Source organism: Apteryx rowi, unplaced genomic scaffold (assembly GCF_003343035.1).
Source record: "Apteryx rowi isolate R43461 unplaced genomic scaffold, aptRow1 scaffold_1057, whole genome shotgun sequence".
NCBI classification, from domain to species: Eukaryota; Metazoa; Chordata; class Aves; order Apterygiformes; family Apterygidae; genus Apteryx; species Apteryx rowi.
Window position 1 is genome coordinate 106,433 of NW_020447261.1, and position 18,877 is coordinate 125,309.

An 18,877-nucleotide genomic window follows, 5' to 3' on the forward strand; every position below is an offset into this window, starting at 1 on the left:
TAAACATATCAAATGTATGCCAGTAGAAAATTAAATGTAATTGTTTTAATATGATCAAGATAAATGAGTATTTCTGATGTGTGTTGGAAAAAAACATATTCGATAATTTCAGGTCTTTTCACAAATTGTTAGTCTTTACATTGAACTATGATTTTTTTTTTTTCAGATAATCCTAAACAAAGTAGCCAGATACCTGTCTTCATCCGGATTTTAGACATAAATGATCATGCACCAGAATTTGCTAAATACTATGAAACATTTGTTTGTGAAAATGCAAAAGCAGGACAGGTAAATACATATTTATGTCACTTCAGTGTAGACTTCAGTGAAGATTTCAGTATATCATAATTTGAATGGATGAACACCAACCCCTTCTTTTTATTTCCTGCCTTCTACTGAAATTATCAATTGATTCAAAGAAGATTTTAGGATATAAAAGGATGTAGGATTTGACACTAATATAATACAATACAAAACCTTAGTTTAAGGTGTTTTTTTCCCCACTTATATCAGAAAATATCTTTCAGAACTAGTCTGGCATAATGCCACAAAAAATTCATATCATCAGATAATCCCATTTCCTTCTGAGATTTTTTCCAAGCCTTAGTTGATGTAGTCATGTCCTCAAGTATAAAAAAACAAACAAACAAACAAACAAAAAAACAAAAAAAAAACAGGAAAATACTTGCTTATGCTTAAATCAAGGAGAAACACGAAAAAAAAGTCTTTACAAAATTAAAAGAATGCAACTGTTTTGACTGTAAATTAAAATTCAGTCTGGGTTTGAGCTGAATTTAGGCAAAGCTTGTGTATATCCTTTTCTAAACTGTCTCAGCAATTCTGCACTGAAAATAGCATGGATGTCACCTGAAATCGATGGAGGACCTCAGGTCCTGTGGAACTGTAGAAAGAGGAAGTACATGTAATTTGTACCAGTACCAGATGAAATTCAAAGGACATTTTACCACTTATTTAAAAGGTACACACACACACATATATGTAAGGAAGAAGAGAGGATATGGTAAAATGTTGGAATTTACATTCAACCCTACCCATTTTTCATTCAGTGCAACTAATTTTGGAAGTTAGGCAAGTGGGTTACAAAGGCACAAGATACTTTGCGTGAAATCAGTTGGCTTTTGAAAAGGTTCCTAGCCATTTTTTTTTTATGAGTGTTATTATTTTTCATGCAAATGGCATATACAGAGAAATATGTGTATCAAAATGCAGTGATAAATTAAATTTAAACAGCAGAGAGAATTATAACATCAGAAAAATGAGCAGGGTGCTCTTTCAAAACAACTACAGTTTATGATCAGAACATACTGTTTTAACCAGTGATATAAATTATCACATAAGCATACAGTTCAAGGCTTACAGAGCGAGCAAAGCTATTCCCAAAACTTCTGTTTATTGTACCCTCATAGTTTCATTTTATGATTTATAACCTGCTTTTCTAGCTTGCGTACGTTCAGATAACTCTAACCATTTATACTGAATAACTGGCATGTGACCCAACTGCTCTCTGTGCAACAAAATCTCTTTGCATGACATGAAATTGAAAACAAATAAATCTGGAAATCTTAGTACAATGACTGACATCAGGAGTGTTATACTTTAATTTCATAATACGAAGAAAGGTTCCAAAGCTTCCAAATGAAAGTTCCAATGAAGTTAACCATGTACAATATTGTGAACCAGCAAACACAAGTCTTCTTGTATATTTGAATCAAGTTCAACCCAGGTGTATCACTTGTCAGTTTTCTTAACCTAAATTCCAGGTAGTCCAGCATACTTGATGAAATATCCAATAATATATAGCATTTCATTTACCTTTCTGGTTAACTTTATACATTTCTAAACACAGAGATGACAAAGGCCCATTAGTCAGACAGATCTAGTGTTATTCAGACCTCCCATCCATCTCGCATATCAATGTAATTCCAGGAATTATTTTACCTGGCTGAAAATAAATCTATAATAATACTGGAAAGACAGTGTGCATCAGGTGTAATTCCCCACAGCTCTCATTCCTATTCATGCTATAGTCACACATAATCTGTGGTGCTTGTAGCTGCAGAAGAATGGGAGATCCAGATTTTCTTCTATTTTTTTTTAACAATTGGATTCTTCAAAATCTGAATTCATATTTGGACACTGGCACACAGTTGACTTAGTATTTCAGAAACAAATAACCTTCAATAAATGAGACTACTTTTAATTTGATGCCTAAATATAGCAATGAATATAGAGAGGAAAACTTGAACATTTTGGGCACAGACGCTATGTTCCAGATAGCCTGTACTCTATACTGCTCCTGTTTATCAGTCCTCCTATAATAGCATAAGGATATTAAACCATGTTGTGTTCCTTTAGTACTATTCCTCCTTATTTTAGAGACCAGATAAAGCAGCTGGCTTATTAGTATCATAATTGCTTCCTGACACATCACAGTAGTGCTTCTACCTCTGGTGCCCACAGCAGGAGGGCCAGATCGAGAAGATAAATATATTCAGTTAATTTTTGAAAGATTTTTTTTTAATTGGGCCCAGCTATTAATCACACTGCTCTCTAAATCTCAGTCGCATAAGGAAGCAGTCAGAATGATCAAATATTGCTCTCCACCGCCAAGTTACATTACTCATTCTCAGTATCAGCAGATATTAGAGGCTCCAGTTGTGTTTTTTAAGATAGCCTTAGGATGGTCAGGGGAGAGAAAATCCTACAGAGTGTTTCCTCCTGCCACTCCTTCATCTCCAAACAACAGTACAATTTGGGAGAAATATTATCACTAGAGATATATAAGAAACTGCATTAGATTTGTCACCATGTGAGCCCTATGCCACTGGCTAATCCATAGGCTAAAGAAGAGTATGACCCAGCCTTCCCCTCGCACAATTTAGAAATCCCTAATCCTTTGATGGCCAGTGAGAGCCCCAGGGACTCTTAGTGGGGAAGGCACTGGTGCAAGTTCTCTCATGCCCTTGTCACGGGAATTAATCAGGACTTTTTAGAGGATCGGTCCTCTCCATGGAAACTGGGAAGACTGAGTTGAATAGGAAACTGAATCAAGTGAAAAATTTGGTGGTAACAATTCAGCTAATTTCAACATCCATCAACAACAATATTAAAAAAAAAAAAGTTTTTTTTTTTCTTTTCCCTGATGCTATATTCTTTCCTGCCATTCAGGGGCTCCCAAACATCAGAACATAGAAGGAGTTTGTTTTGTCATTCAGAAAGCTGGCAGATTTTTCTTTTCACCACTCTGCATACACTCCCATTTTAAGATGGGGCAGACAGAAATCACATTTTTCATGTGGCCATTTCCAGTTATCAGTCTCAAAATGTTTATACATTATAGCCGCCTTTGCTAGGTAGACRCCTATTGGCTTGATTCAGTGAGAGACCCATGTTAATACTCTGTCTCTCTTTTAAAGTAGGAATCAGAGTTCAAGGGAGACTTTTACAGCTTCTGACAMGCATTCAGTCCTGCTTTAAAACTGCCAAAATATGTATGGAACAAAGCCAACACTTGAGAAACATATTATTTTTCATTAGCAAGCATGAAACTTCGTTAAACGGCAGGCATTTTAGAACATTTCATAAGACATAAATCATCAAGAACAGAGGTCTATTTGCACTTGCCCACATGGTGCTAGCATGATTGCTGCTGCTTTCTGTAGCTAACACCATACAGCAACACAAGCTAGAATCATGCCTGAATGTTTGATCTCTCAGCCTCCTAAATGACAAGAGAGGTATCCAGTTACAYTGGCTTTGAAATGCCTCTGTAGGGGGGGACCTTAAACCATATTATCACTACACTCGTAGAGAAGTGTAGCCACTTCCAAATCTTCTACAAAATCTTCATCTCACAAGCTTACCACTGTGCTATGTTATTATCATATTCAAGACTACTTAATGATTGGCCCTGCCTGAGCATATAAGCAGGAAAAGGAGTGAGGGAAAGAGAGAACAAGAGAAGTAGAAAGATGCTCTCCCACCTTCCTCCCCATAGCATCCATTAACAACTACATTCTCATGATTGTTAAAAGCACAGGCTCTCCAACAATATGCTTTCCACAGTTTATGACAGATAAAGCATGTGTGGGGGTCTTCCTAGATTCACTGAAAAAATTATTTGCAGAACAAAGCAAGCTTAATAAATTGCAAGAAATGACAGACACTGCTCCACGATCCGAGACTTGTTCTGTGCCCTCCTAAACCACTTCTAAAAAAAGCAACGAACAAAACCAAACAACAAAATGCCACAAGCATTCCTTTTGCAAGTGACTAGTGATATTTTTTAAGTCTTATCTCAGAAGCTGGCAAAGCTAGAGAAAATGACAGTTGAAAAATTGCCCTGTGTTATAACAGGACATAACTAAGGACATAATATAGCAAGAATCAAAGCCCAAACACTTCAAATGAATTCAAGGCCTACTCTTCTGCAGGTATATAATCCCAAACTTGAAGAAGAACAAAATTCAGCAGCTGTTACTGTTAAGCATCTCCAGCTTAATAATGTCAGTCTCCAGTGGTCTTACTTTTCTGACGCGGGAAGTACAAATTTCATCCTATATGACAACTGCATTGTTTTAAAGCTTCAGAAAGGCACTGTCTAAAACAGTGCAGAATCCTTAAAGTCCTGTGAAAGTGGCATTATTTTTCACTGTCTTATTTAAAGTGAATTATAAAAGAAGGAATATGGAAAAAAGGAGTTTTAAAAATAGATACCGATGACTAATTATGCTGGCTGATGTCTTGAAAAGAAGTAGTAGCAAACTGCACTGGAGACATTCTTATCTTCTAAAATTTTGTTTTATTGGAAGAAATTTTTAACCTGAAAACATATTGTGTCTGTCCTCCCATAGTCCTCATCTTTTCCACTCTCTTCAACAAACCCTTTAAGAATGCACCTAAAGCRTGTTACTACATCGTTAAAATGTGTATCTTGGAGTCATGGTGCAGCTGTGATTTGTATACAAGACGTACCAAGCTAGTGCAGGCTGAAAAGCTCATCTAAAAAGTGGCTAGCTAATGCTGATCTCTATACTTTTAAAGATACGCAGTTAGCTTAACTTTACTTTAATGGCCCAGGATTCCTAGCTGTGCAGCTCGCCTTGCCCAGGAGCATGGTTTCAGGAAGAGCAACAACATGCTCTGAAGTGCTCAGACCCCCTTATTATTTCAAAATGCCCCCAACTACCTCTTTCCCACCTTTCCTCTTTCAAAGAAATTAAAAAAAAAAAAAAAAAAAAAACTTGAGTACAGGCTATACCTAGAGAAGTACCAGATATACATAGGGAATCTGTTAGGCAGTCTGCAAGGCAGCCCTGTGGACAGAAATCAGTGAACACTATACTTTTGACTGTTCCAGATTACTTTTTCAGAGCTGAATATAAATATGAATATAAATGAATAAAAGAGCCAGAGAATAACCTAAAATCATGTTTGACTGCAGTGTAAGTCATGGCCTTAAGAACACAGCAGTCTAGAGAAAAAGACAAAATAGTATCATAGCCAAAACATATGGATGCCACTGGGAAATAGGCTCAAATCCTTTAGTGGAATCCCTGGCCCTACCACGAAAGAAATCCTCCAACTTCAGGGGGAATAATTCCTCATTCACAACTCCCCTGTATTGCCAGACTATTAAACTACTTCAACCTGAGTATAAAAAAGAAAGCTTTATGTCAACACTTAAGATTGAATTTTCAGTATCCTTAAAGATAAGTGACCCCTAAGAATTTGAGTTTACCTAATAAAATCCACTAAAGAGTATGATGCTCTTTCTTCAAACACATACACAGAAGTGCATGTGTGTACATGCACACACGCACACACGCACACAYAGTAATAGAAGGAATGACAGCAATGCTGCATTTTCCAAATTGAGCCCAGTCACATGGGAAGTTATGGGGGAAAAAAAAAAAAAGAGTACCTTTTTTCTCCTCTAAGTCTGATATGCTTGAATCATAGTAGAGTAAAAGTCATTTTCTTGAAATAACTCTTCCCTAATAAATCTTAGTGTCAGAGATCTTTGTCTGAAGTCTTGGTGAAGAGTGATCATAACTCAATGTCCAGAACTGCTTCAAAAGGGAAGAAGAATGCATTTCCAACATGAAATTACAAAATGTACACAAAACAACACTAGATTTACCTTTAAAAATGCTATATTCAAAAATAGCCACATCTCTTTAATTTCTGCAGTGATTATCATAAACATTGTCTCTTTTATTTACAGCTGTATAGCTGAAAAAAAAACTTAATTAGATAACATTTCTAATTTCCTTTCACCTATTCATCATTTGGAAAAAAATTCACCTGCAATCTCCCTTTCTCATTGTTCTTTTATTCTTCCATCTTTTCTGGTGGAAGAACAGGTGGTTGTCAATTTATGCAGCCAATAGCTAGAGCAGGTAATAACTTTTTTTTCCTCCTTCAGCCTTACACTCAACAATAAGTTTTCAATGTAATTAGATTCCTCTATGCCTGGCACAATTGTCTCCTCCATGTGATTTGCACATGAAGGGAATCAAATCCAGATTCTACAAACATCCCACTGATACATCTCAAAAAGCCCCACGATACTCAACTGCAATTTCTGGTAGCTATTATACCAGGATATTTTCTCCTTGAATTTTTCAGCAAGTAATTGCACAAATATTATCACACATTTTAATTTTCTCTCTTGTATCTGGTGCTTTTACTCTCTCTACCCATCTTTTCAAACTTTTAAAAATACAAGAAGAAAATTTTCTCATGTCAATTTGGTATTTTACTTCTATCATAAGGATGCTTTACTATAGTAATATTACATTTTTATATTAAACAACACAATACTAAGTTGAAGCACCATCTTGGTCTTAGTCTATACACAGCCACTATCAAAGGGATACKGTAGCAAAGAGAAGAACAATGTGACATTTGAAAAATGTTGGTATAATAGAAGCATGAGTGACATACTGAGCAGGCTGCTTTGCCAGAAACAATGATTTGGCTAACCTTGGGAACTTGCTAAATGGATTAAAAAATTTCCTCAAGTGCCCCGATCATCAAATGTTTTAAAAATGAAGAGACCTTAATAAGTAGTTATGATTCTAATCACACTTAGCAAAACAGCATAATCCTGCTTTCAGCATGGTCTCTTCCTCACGTACAAGGCTGATGTTTGCAAATTCCATTTCAAGTTCCTCACTGATGACAGGCTATCCAGGAACATATCTCATTAAAAAAAGGGCGGGGGGGGGGTAGGAGGGTAGAAGAGCTCTTGCTCTTGCAGTTGTTTTAGGAGGAACTCCTAAGAAATGAATGAACCAAATGGAGACATTCTTTACTGTTGTTTTTTTTCCCCTCATCTTGCAGTACAGCACTAGCAACAGCAGGTTCCTGGCTTCTGAATGTTATAGTAATAAAAACATTTTGGTATTTTTGGCAGCCCTATAATTATGTTTGTCCAATACAGTGTTCTGTCCTGAGAGATGCTGCATACCTCCAAAAATTTAACTGTGTCCTCAAGCCCCACTCAAACTGATGTTTAGAGAAGTACATGAGAAAAAAGCCRTTCCTAACCTGATTGCTGCAAAGCTTAAAAGTCATATCAACATTATTTGTCAACTGCTGTTTTTCTTGAAGAAGTCATGCTACATGTGCCCTGGAAATATCAGAGAAACAAGCAGCAAAGTAAGCCTTTGATAACAAGTAGCTTTGATGTTGGTGGGATTTTAGGACACTGACATGCTGGAAGCACTTAGAAACCTCAAGGCAGGCATTGGTTCCCCCCACAGCTTCCGGGGAAGCAAGTCTGACTGCTGAGCGCTTTTCTACGATTAGGCGCTGTAGGAACTTCTCTTTTGGGCCATATTGAGTTGCAGCTTCCTAGAGGAAAGCTTACTCCCATTCTCATACCATTAAGCTTTGTCATCTTCTGATACAACTCAGACGTGCCCCCAACAAGCCAAGGTAGAGCGTGGGTTGCTCTCCAGTGTGATACCTCTTAGGGAATGCAAAGGACATAGCAGTCTGTCACACTGCACCCTGAAGTTACTACTACTCATGCAGCAGTATGTGATGTTAACTTGCAACTCATTTCATAACCTACAGCTATTCCTGGCTAGCTTTGCCTTCCTCAATTCTGCAACTTTTTTTCCTTAGCCTCTAGCAGTGGCTTAAAATAATCAGAAAAAATATGTCAAATCCTTAGTGTGCGTGTGGATTCATGCACACAGGTACGCATTTGCACACATTTTTATGTAACAGGGAAGACTGCCCAATTCAGAATTACTGCTAAAGCCTCTCTTTTTTAATCCACTCTACTCTGAAGCTAGGCTGGTGCTATTATCATTCTCTCCCAGCTGGACTTGAAAGCTCTTTTTAGGGCAGCTATAAAGCTCCAGAGCCAGAGGTTTCGCTTGAGGAGGATGTAAAGCATCTCCCTTTATTACCTCAGGACAGTCAAGCATCCTGCCAGTGCAATACTCCAATTTATTGGAAGGAGCAGATGAGGTGGATCAGGAATTACACCCACTTAACATCTGGTTTACGCCCAACTCTGTGTCTTTGCTATATAAGGCCACAGAAGGTTTATGGCTTATTCAGAAGGGCAGTTGTGCCTGCACCACTGCAAGACACTGACTACAAATCAAAGCAAATGGCTGTCTTGCAATGAGGACTGGGCCCTTTTTTGTCCTGTTATGTGTTTAAACAATAAAATAACAATATTTTTTTTACTGTAATCTCTCCTATGTTTATGGGGAGACCATTTGGCTTAGGACATCAGTTTGTGCCTTTAGATAGAACTTCACTGGATTTTTATTGTACTTGAAAAGCAGAGGGCTTATTTCAAACAAACAAGGCTTCTAAAATTCATGAAATATTGTCTTCCTTATAGTTGATACAGACTGTGAGTGCAGTTGATAAGGATGAGCCTCCTCRAGGACACAAATTTTTCTTTGAGTTGGTGCCAGAATTTGCTGTTCATCCAAACTTCTCCATTGTCGACAACAAAGGTAACAGCTGATCAATATCCTCTTCTCTGCCCCATGCCACATACAGCTTCATCCCCTAGCATTCACTTATTCTGCTTTTCCATTCCAGACAACACAGCAGGAATTATGACTAGAAGAAACAGATACAACCGCAGCAAGATGAGTACCTATCTCTTGCCAGTCATAATATTTGACAACGACTACCCGATCCAGAGCAGCACGGGCACGCTGACCATTCGCGTGTGTGCCTGCGACAGCCGGGGCAACATGCAGTCCTGCAACGCCGAGGCCCTGCTCCTCCCTGCTGGCCTCAGCACAGGGGCACTGATTGCCATTCTCCTCTGCATCGTTATCCTRCTAGGTAAGCACCTTCGATGAGGCATTTAATCACCTAGGCAAACCGCTGGTTACTTCTAGACTCCTGATATTCTCCAACCCTTTATTCATGTGACACTGTGGAAAAATATTTCATAGTTAATATGGTATTTTTTTTTAACCCTRTTTTCTAAAGTGGGAGAGGAGGTGGCAGAGTGGGAAAGGAAGTTACTTATAGGCTGTTTGTCATTATTACTAATCACAAAAATGTGAAAAGTAGTGTTATTTACAGGAAATAAAATTGAAAATCTAGGACCAGTTTCAGATACCATGCTCATATGAGTAATATTGTACATTACAGACAGAGTTTCATTTAAATCTAGGGTTTTAAAATCATACTCCTGAAGCTGCATGGTACATTTATCAGTGATTAAAGATGATCAATTATACTAGCTATTTAATCAAGAATCATTTGTAATTTTTATTTTCAGGAAATATTTAGCTGAAAAGCATAGCAGAGAAACATTCAAATGCTCATGAGTGGTAGTGAGCCCAGCTGATTGCATAAAGTGTGAACACAGAAGTGAGATGGATGCTTGGGGAGCAGAAGCACTAGAAAGGTGAAGGGATAAATGAAGGACTTAGAATAACTGCTAGCAGATAACCTGGCGTTAAGGACATAAAAATTGCAACTCACATTGCTGGAAAAGCAACTCATTAAAAGGCCTGCCCTCTCTACTTTCCCATCAAATTTTGTGGTTGATCTCTTTCTCTTCCCACATGTCCTAGCAAAAAGCTCACCAAGGGAGCAGTGACAAGCATACACGTACGTGTCAGTTAATGTATTTCTAAAGAGAGCAATTTTTTTTGTTTTTTAGACTACTAGCAAGATCAACTGGACTACGTATAATAAATATTCAAAGGACTACGGAGGGAATTAGMAAAGCAGGACAATATATGGGAACTACATCTATTCTGTGGAGCATAGGGAAGGGCGGGAACTTGAGCTGGTTGTCCACACCACTGAGGTTTGCGCGCCTCCCAGGCATGCTTTTGGCCTGGGCGAACCTGGATCCCTCAGGACAATGCGTACGCACAGTCTGAGGAGCAGCGCTTGCAGGGCACCACTCCCAATGGGCATTACGGCTCACCCTGTGCCACATCTGGCTCTCTGCCTTGCACAGCTCTTAACACCATCACAGCAGGGTCTGTGACTTCAAAGCCCCCTTTCATGCCACAACACAGAGCATGAGACATGTACCATGAAACTATTACCCCTACTATCTTATTATGAAAGCATCATTCTGATGGGTTGCAATGCTCTATTAGAGGAACTTTTTAAAAAAWAATAATAATTATTATTCCTTAGGACCACAGCAATACTGCATGAGACTCAGAACAAACTCAGGGACCAGCGTGCCATGCAAAACAAATGAGGCCACCTTGTGCCTCTTTGCCTCAGGGTCAGAGACCCTGACTTATTTAGTATTGTAGACATAGCCCAAGCCAGAGTGGTAGAAGGTTGAAAAGGGGCTGAACAGAATAGCTGGTGTACAGTTGATGTGGATCTCAGTGCTCTGTTTAATTACAGTCCAGAGAGATGAAGTGTGTTAGTAGGGCAGACTGGTCTCACCATGCGCAGAATAGGAGAGGCGCATTACATACCTGGCTGTGAAAGACACTTTTTCATAACAACCTTTTAGTGATCTGCCCTGACAGTTGCCCCTATTCTTTCATAGGAAGGTCTTAAATATACTTGAGTGGGTTATTACTTGTCTAGCATTAGAAAAACTTCAAAAGAATGGCTCCCATGCACATACAAAACAACAATACAGAACAGCCTTTATATTCACAGCATTGTATGCGGAAGGTCTTGGTTCATCTCTCTATCCTCAGCACACCCGTTCTTCCCTTTTATTCACCAGCATTCAAGTTATTTAGGGTAAAAAACTTAGCTCCTAAGACTGAGCACAAGTGCTCAGCACTGTTGTAATGCGTTTAAGTATGGCTTGGCATCCACAGATGATTTTGATGGCCTCCGCTATTTACTCCAGCTACTGGAGTTAGGCTAAAGTTCTTAAACACATTTAAGCATTGAATTGCTACTGAAATAAATAACATGTAGGTAACAGAACGTATTTACAAATCTTAACAACGGTTTTTCATGTCCCTCTGTAGAGGCTCACTTCAGCTTCAATCTCTGCTTCTCCAAAAGGAATCACAGAATCACAGAATCGCTGAGGTTGAAAGGGACCTCTGGAGATCATCTAGTCCAACCCCCCTGCTCAAGCAGGGGCACCTAGAGCACACTGCACAGGATCACATTCAGGCGGGTTTTGAATATCTCCAGAGAAGGAGACTCCACAACCTCTCTGGGCAACCTGGTCCAGTGCTCTGTCACCCTCACAGTAAAGAAGTTTTTCCTCATATTCAGCTGGAGCTTCCTGTGTTTCAGTTTGTGCCCGTTGCCTCTTGTCCTGTTGCTGGGCACCACTGACAAGAGTCTGGTCCCATCCTCTTGACACCYKCCCTTCAGATATTTGTATACATTGATAAGATCCCCCCTCAGTCTTCTCTTCTCCAGGCTAAATAGGCCCAGCTCTCTCAGCCTTTCCTCAGAGGAAAGATGCTCCAGTCCCCTAACCATCTTCATAGACCTACGCTGGACTCCCTCCAGTAGCGCCACATCTCCCTTGCAGTGGGAAGCCCAGAATTGGACACAGTACTCCAGATGTGGCCTCACCAGGGCTGAGTAGAGGGGGAGGATCACCTCCCTCCACCTGCTGGCAACACTCTTCCTGATGCACCCCAGGAGACCACTGGCCTTCTTGGCCACAAGGCCACATTGCTGCCTCATGGTCACCTTGGTGTCCACCAGCACTCCCAGGTCTTTTTCTGCAGGGCTGCTTCCAGCAGGTCAACCCCCAACCTGTACTGGTGCATGGGGTTATTCCTCCCTAGGTGCAGGACCCTGCACTTCCCTTTGTTGAACTTCATGAGGTTCCTCTCCGCCCACCTCTCCAGCCTGTCCAGGTCTCTCTGAATGACAGCACAGCCCTCTGGTGTATCAGCCACTCCTCCCAGTTTGTATCATCAGCAAACTTGCTGAGGGTGCACTCTGTCCCTAAAGGGTTATTCAGCTAACATTTCTTAAACTAGGGGGATCATGTTAAAAAGAAACAGCAGTAGAGATTGGATTTCACTTCCTGCAGTCATCAAAACCAAAGAGGGTTTTGTCAATAATACTGAGAGCTGAAGGCCTTCAGGTTCTTATTTTCAGAAAGACTTGTGGATCCCATTTTCAAAAGTGAATTAGGCACTTAAGAATACCTAAAACACTAGCTTTCAAAAGCATTAATTACTTTTGCAAAGGAAATACAACTACTTTTGATAAAATTACCCTTGCAGACTGCCAGGAAGGCAGCACTGCACAAAACTAAATCAAAGTCAAGCATTAGTAGGACGATTTATTTTCTCTGCTTTTCAACTTCAGCTTAATAGTAAAATGTGTGTCTATATCAAATACATAATATTTTAATTATTAGTCGCATAGCTATAAAAGAACAGATGTTTTGACTGCTATACATACATTAATATTTTTCTCCTTTCACTTTAACTTAGAGATAGCTTTTGTCCTTAATTTCCCATTAAACATCCTATCCTAGCCTTAAAACTTTTCATGAACCACAGATAATGCAAAACATTTGGTCCTTTATTTCACTGCTAACTACCCATCTCTTTATTCCTCTTTTGTTTCATTTCAGTATTAGTTGTCTTGTTTGCAGCCCTCAAGAGACAGAGGAAGAAAGAACCCTTGATTATCTCAAAGGATGATGTTCGGGATAACATTGTGACCTACAATGATGAAGGAGGTGGGGAAGAAGATACCCAGGCTTTTGACATTGGCACACTACGAAATCCAGAAGCRAGGGAGGAAAGTAAGATGAGAAGAGATGTCATCCCAGAAACTATATTTCAGATAAGACGGACTGCACCTCTTTGGGAAAACACTGATGTCCAAGATTTTATTCATCGAAGGCTAAAGGAAAATGATTTAGACCCAAGCGCACCTCCTTATGATTCATTAGCAACATATGCCTATGAAGGAAATGATTCCATAGCAAATTCACTCAGCTCCTTGGAATCACTTACCACAGATGGCAACCAAGATTATGATTACCTCAGTGACTGGGGACCTCGGTTTAAAAAACTAGCAGATATGTATGGTGGAGAGGAAAGTGACCGAGACTGAGAAAGTAATCTGTGACCTGGTCAGTGTTAGTGGAATTAATGTCTATGTTACTAGATAAAGTGGCCTACTCTCTTATTTGGGGGGAAAAAAAAAATACAAAAAATATGTATTGTCTTAGTAAGGGTTTGCTTAATCAATAAGTCAACGTGAATGAATATGAATGATTTTGATTTTTAAAAATCTATAATTCACCCTCTCTGCCTGAAAACCTCTGAAGAAAGGTTTTCATTGACAATAACAATACAATAAAAGGCTTTTTGTGCCTTTAATAATGAGATGGAAACTTTTTTTTTTTTTTTAATTACTTTGCATTACCTTTCCTACTAGCTGGGACATGGTGCACCTGCATTGTAACATAATCTCAAAAGTATACTTAAAAAAAGGTTAATATTACTGCCATATTTATTGAGTTAAAGAATGTCTGTGTGTTGATTCATCATGATATTTTTATATATGTATATTTATATTTTTGTATTTTTATTAAATAAATTAGTATTTATAAAAACACTACTTACGTACTTTGTTAATCATAAGGAACTGTCCGATCTTTTCAAACAGGAAAATATTTGTTGTGCAATACTGCATTTTCAAATGTGTCTCCTTAGATTGGATTTGTGCTTGAAATGTATGTGCTAGAACAATATGGATAGAGTACTCTGTGATGAGAATGACATGTAGAAAAAAAATGATTTTGAGAAAGTGATTATAAATTAATGCAGCCTGATTTGCAATGTGTATTACTATATGGCATAAGAATATAGTTTGATTATGAAGCTCCCCCATATGTACTTTCTTTTATGAGCAGTTGACCAGTGAGAGGTTTTAACAGATATATTCCTGGGGATTTAAGGAACCACAAAAGTTTATTCTGGTAGATATGACATAATTTTATAATATGTCTTTTAAAATTTTGAATAAGTAACCAAACATCACCAGTCAAAAGAATCCTGTTGTATTCTAGTTTCCTTTTTGTTTTTTGATGCAATTAGGCAAATCAGTCCTTTGTTACTAATAGCTTCTTTTTAAATTGAAGTGAGCTTAGCAACAAAAAACAAAGTCCAAGTAATATTTTATTAAAAATTTCAGTGTTCTTTTCCTCCAGAGAAAATATCCAAATGTATATGCAATACATTTGCATATATTTTAAAGTGTTAATGGCAATAATCAAGTACATATTTGTGTTTAAAATCTATTTGCTTGACTATGCAATTAGGTTTTAAGCAATGTACATTTTCCTTTATAAGAGTGATAGACCTGTGATAGAACTGAGAGTTACAAGGTTTAGCCACGTTTATCAAAAATAACAACAACCTCCCCCCCMAAAAATATATATATAAGAAAAAGAATCAAAGAAAACAACAGTACAGGACCAACAATAGCATTCATAGCATTCTTTCTTTGATACTGACTTCAGGGAAAATACATGTATATAGATATCCAAAATAATCACATTTAAAAGTTTTATCTAGATTACTTGGTTAATTTTCAGATTGTTTTAAAAAGAAACTTAAAACACACCCTCAGGTTTGGGCTACCTGACAGAATTCTTAAAAAAAAAAAAAAAATATATATATATATATATATATAGTAAGCATGTAGCACTTGTTCATTATGATAATTTTCAATACTTCAAAATAGCTGCATTTTTTCATAAATATGTACCTCCTATATTTTGCATGGATCAGGTAATATTTGTCATCGTACAGATGCCTAGAGCTTTGACAGAAAAAAGAATCCCACATAAAAGAAGCTGAAGTCTGGGAGACAGGACTTCAAAAYTCTTCTACTGTTTACATTCCTGCTTATTTTGCTGACTCTATATTAAGCAACCTTACCACTTCTAACTAAAAGACAATTTAATGGGGCTACAGTTGCACTCTTCTCTTGCTAAAAAGTTAATAAAGAGACCTTAATACAAGGTCACTTCCCCCACACATAGGAACGCATTCCTGCCTAATATTTTCCTCTCTACTACATTGKCTTTCAGATTTTTTTTCTCAAAGATCTCTCTTTACAATTATTTAGCTTATCTCCTCCCAGCCCCAAGGACACAACTCAGGATTTCCAATACTGAAATTTCTGGGGAGGTTTCCAAGATGATGCCTGAGTAGTTGACTGTGAGCTGCATTTCAAGTCTACAACAATATGCTGCATGCAGAAAACATCACCAACACAAACAAAGCAAAATAACAAGCATAAAAAGTGGCAGCCACGTACATGGATGTAATGTTGCAACAAGACATCGTTGCAAAGGTGTAATGCAAGTTTGATGGCACACGGATATATATTTCTTTTTTATGTCTTCTGGAGGTGAGAGTGAAAGCAGAAGCCTTATGGTATATGTGTTCTTAACAGTGCGGTTGGCAAAGTGGAAGTATGCAGGAATTCATTAGTCTTTCAATGCAATCTTCATAACTTCAAGGTACTGCCTTTAAATGGGATGGGAGAAAAGAAGCACGTGATAAAGTGACTATGTTCCTGAAAGAAATGACTCAAATGAAGAAAAATAATAATTCAGGGAAAATTTCACAGGCTTGAAAAGGTTGTACTCCCAAAATTTACCTTCAGTGACAAACAAAATAGATTGGACTAAGAGGAGAGCTCTTAGCAATTTTGTAAGCTGTCATCAGAAATCTGAATATCACACAGTGATACAGTATGGCAGGAGAGAGGAAAATGAAAATGCATCTGTCCTCAAGCAAGGCCAGAAACAAACAAGGTATACGCTGGTGGAGCTGAGTAAGGTTTTAAGATGCTACGAATTGGTGCAGGACACATCAAAGGTTATCAGTTTGATTTGAGAGAGGCTACTGGTGAATGCAGGATGAAAGAAAGTATGTGAGGCATTCTTCTTCTCTGAATACATTTGAATTTAATTTAGAAATTATATTTTCCATAAAGAAATTCACTCATTTATGTATTGTTATTTATCTTTTTCTCCAGAGAGGACTGAGGGAAGGAAAAAGAATTACTGTAAAAGTTACCAGAGAAAGCGCTCTGGTAGGGATATATCCTCAGTATCGTGTGTTACACTCTGGTGCTTCGGGAAGATCAGAAACTCCAAAAAATTTTCAAAAAAGTGCCAGCTCCTCCTTCTCTCACTCTAGATTTTCCCATCTGATGTGTCATTGCCAATAAAGCAAAGAGAGAGGGAGTTTTATCCTGTGTTTTTATCAAGGGAATAAGACTGTCCCATGCTTCCCTATTATTTCAGTGGTGAGCCCAAGAACCCTGTACCCTTTAAAACAATATGTTTAAATGCTGACCTACACAGACTTACAACCCACAGAATTTCACATTATTCAATATAATGAAACAAGTCATTTCTCAAAATTACTAAAAATTTCAAGCATTCTTAAAATGACTAAGACTGATGGCAGATTTATCACCTGGCATTCCTAACTTGTAGTTATGTGGGCATACTCRTTCAAATGGGCTGCAGAAAATTTTTCCATTATTTTTGTTTTTAATATTATTTTTACATCTAAAACAACACAGCACTCCACAGAAGAGGCATTTGCATTCACAATGGAACTACTGTGGTATTTCCATTTTGCTTTGTACCATTTTTATCTCTTTATATATGCTGAGGTATTTTTTGACCTTCCTGATGACACTTCCTACAACAGATTCAATGAGTGACAGACATACGCAACAGGATGATCTTCTAAGTATCTTCATTAGCGAGATGTTTCCAGTGTCATAAACCAGACTGTAAACCAGAGTACTGCCTATGCAGGAGTCAGTTTCCACAGCAATAGCTGTATCCCTCAAGGGTATCCCGGCCATCTTTGCCCGTGATGGAGGTAAGGGCCTTCTCCGTATAGGGTAGTCAGGACAGTGGCCACACTACCTCCAAGTTTGCCTGCCTGAAATGCTAGTGGGTTATGCCTGTAAAGCTTGTGTCGTACCAGTGTCCTCATGCTGAGCATGGATATTGCAGGCAAATAAATCTCAAGTTTTCTATGACTCYGAACAGGCAAAGGGCCAGATATGGGAATGAGTGACTATTCGCATGGCATCAGCAGAAACAGAAATCTACCTTACAAAGGTGGCAGAGAAACTGCAGATCACTGTGATTAACTTCTGTTTTCCAGTAATAGGTTCAGCCTGATGTGGTTACGTGCACTGTTTCTTTGATTATTTAAACAATATTTTTGTGAAACAAACCATTAGAAAAGTTTCATTATTCCCTGAATAAACATGAATTTTGAGGGAGAAGGAAAGGAGAGTAGATAATAAGTGTGTATGTGGACAACTCGTTTTGAAATCAGTTAGTGGTAAACCATCTCCTTTTTACTGTCATTTAAGAAATGGCTATACGACTTCTTTAAGTCCTAATGTGGCATTACACCCAGATGCCTCTATCTGGATTCTTGAAGCCACAGTGAAGGAAAAGAAGGTCCTGAGAGGCCCTTCAGAGTTTGATGGCACTTGTTGGTTACACAGATCCACATCTGGAAGAGTCAGGTGAGGTCCAGGATGGATTCTACTGATCTAGCACCGTTGAAGGAGCTGAAATGGACCTGTGTGAGCACTAACACACAAATAATCCTCTGAACTCTCATATATAAGCTGGTACCAGCGAAGTTAGCTTCCTATGGCATTTCAGGGTTAGTGTTCTGGCACTGATAGGTAAAACGGACCAAAGCGCCAACAAGAAAGACTGAGCTTCAGCCAGACATGTGAATGATATTGGTCCCACCTTAGAATTGACGTAGTGGGATATGCAATATTGGTTAAGCTGCAGCAAAAAAAGAGAAGGTTGGAGGCGAGGAAGGAGAAGTAAGAAGTCCTTCCAGGGACAGTTCTTCAGAGGCTCCTCTCTCACATGATGGAAGTGAGGCAGGGAAGTGCCAGGGTACTTTATGTGTATGCACACCCTCATCCTCTGTAAAATCATCTACCCTTAGCTATGTTCCAGGTCTGTGGGATTTCCTCAAACCTCAGGCATCTTTCGCTGGGAAGTTCAAAGCCCTGAGGTCTCAGAGCAGGCTCAAGAAGGAGGAGAAAGATCATTTTTCATGGCTTTGATCTTACCAGGGATCTATTTCTGGGGAAGTTTCTTCCACTCAGATCTGTTGCGGTTCGCTCCAAAGGAGTAGAAGTAGCTGAAAACTCTTAGGAAATACAAGGCCAGTTCTGGGTCTCTTGCAGTCACACTGCTTGTGACTGCTAAAGTACAAAATAAACATACTAAATCTTCATGCAAAACAGAGGCTTAAATCAATTTTGAATGGGCTCTCTCCAGGATTGAAAGCAAACAAGCTGAGAAAAATGAGTGAAAAGAAATACAAGCGAAAAAGGAAAATTCAGAAAT

At 38.5% G+C, this 18,877-nt stretch overlaps 1 protein-coding gene across 3 annotated transcripts in view; it reads left to right on the top strand.

The window, feature by feature from the left end:
• The window catches only part of CDH9 (cadherin 9), a 69,333-nt gene extending 55,776 nt beyond the window's left edge, over window positions 1-13,557 (top strand). For all 3 annotated transcript variants that reach the window (XM_026069280.1, XM_026069289.1, XM_026069298.1), the window contains 4 exons: window positions 167-288; window positions 8,894-9,011; window positions 9,100-9,351; window positions 13,070-13,557. In XM_026069280.1, the coding sequence (XP_025925065.1) occupies window positions 167-288; window positions 8,894-9,011; window positions 9,100-9,351; window positions 13,070-13,557 (980 nt within the window). The remainder of the gene's footprint in view (window positions 1-166; window positions 289-8,893; window positions 9,012-9,099; window positions 9,352-13,069) is intronic.
• The last annotated feature ends 5,320 nt before the right edge of the window (window positions 13,558-18,877 follow it).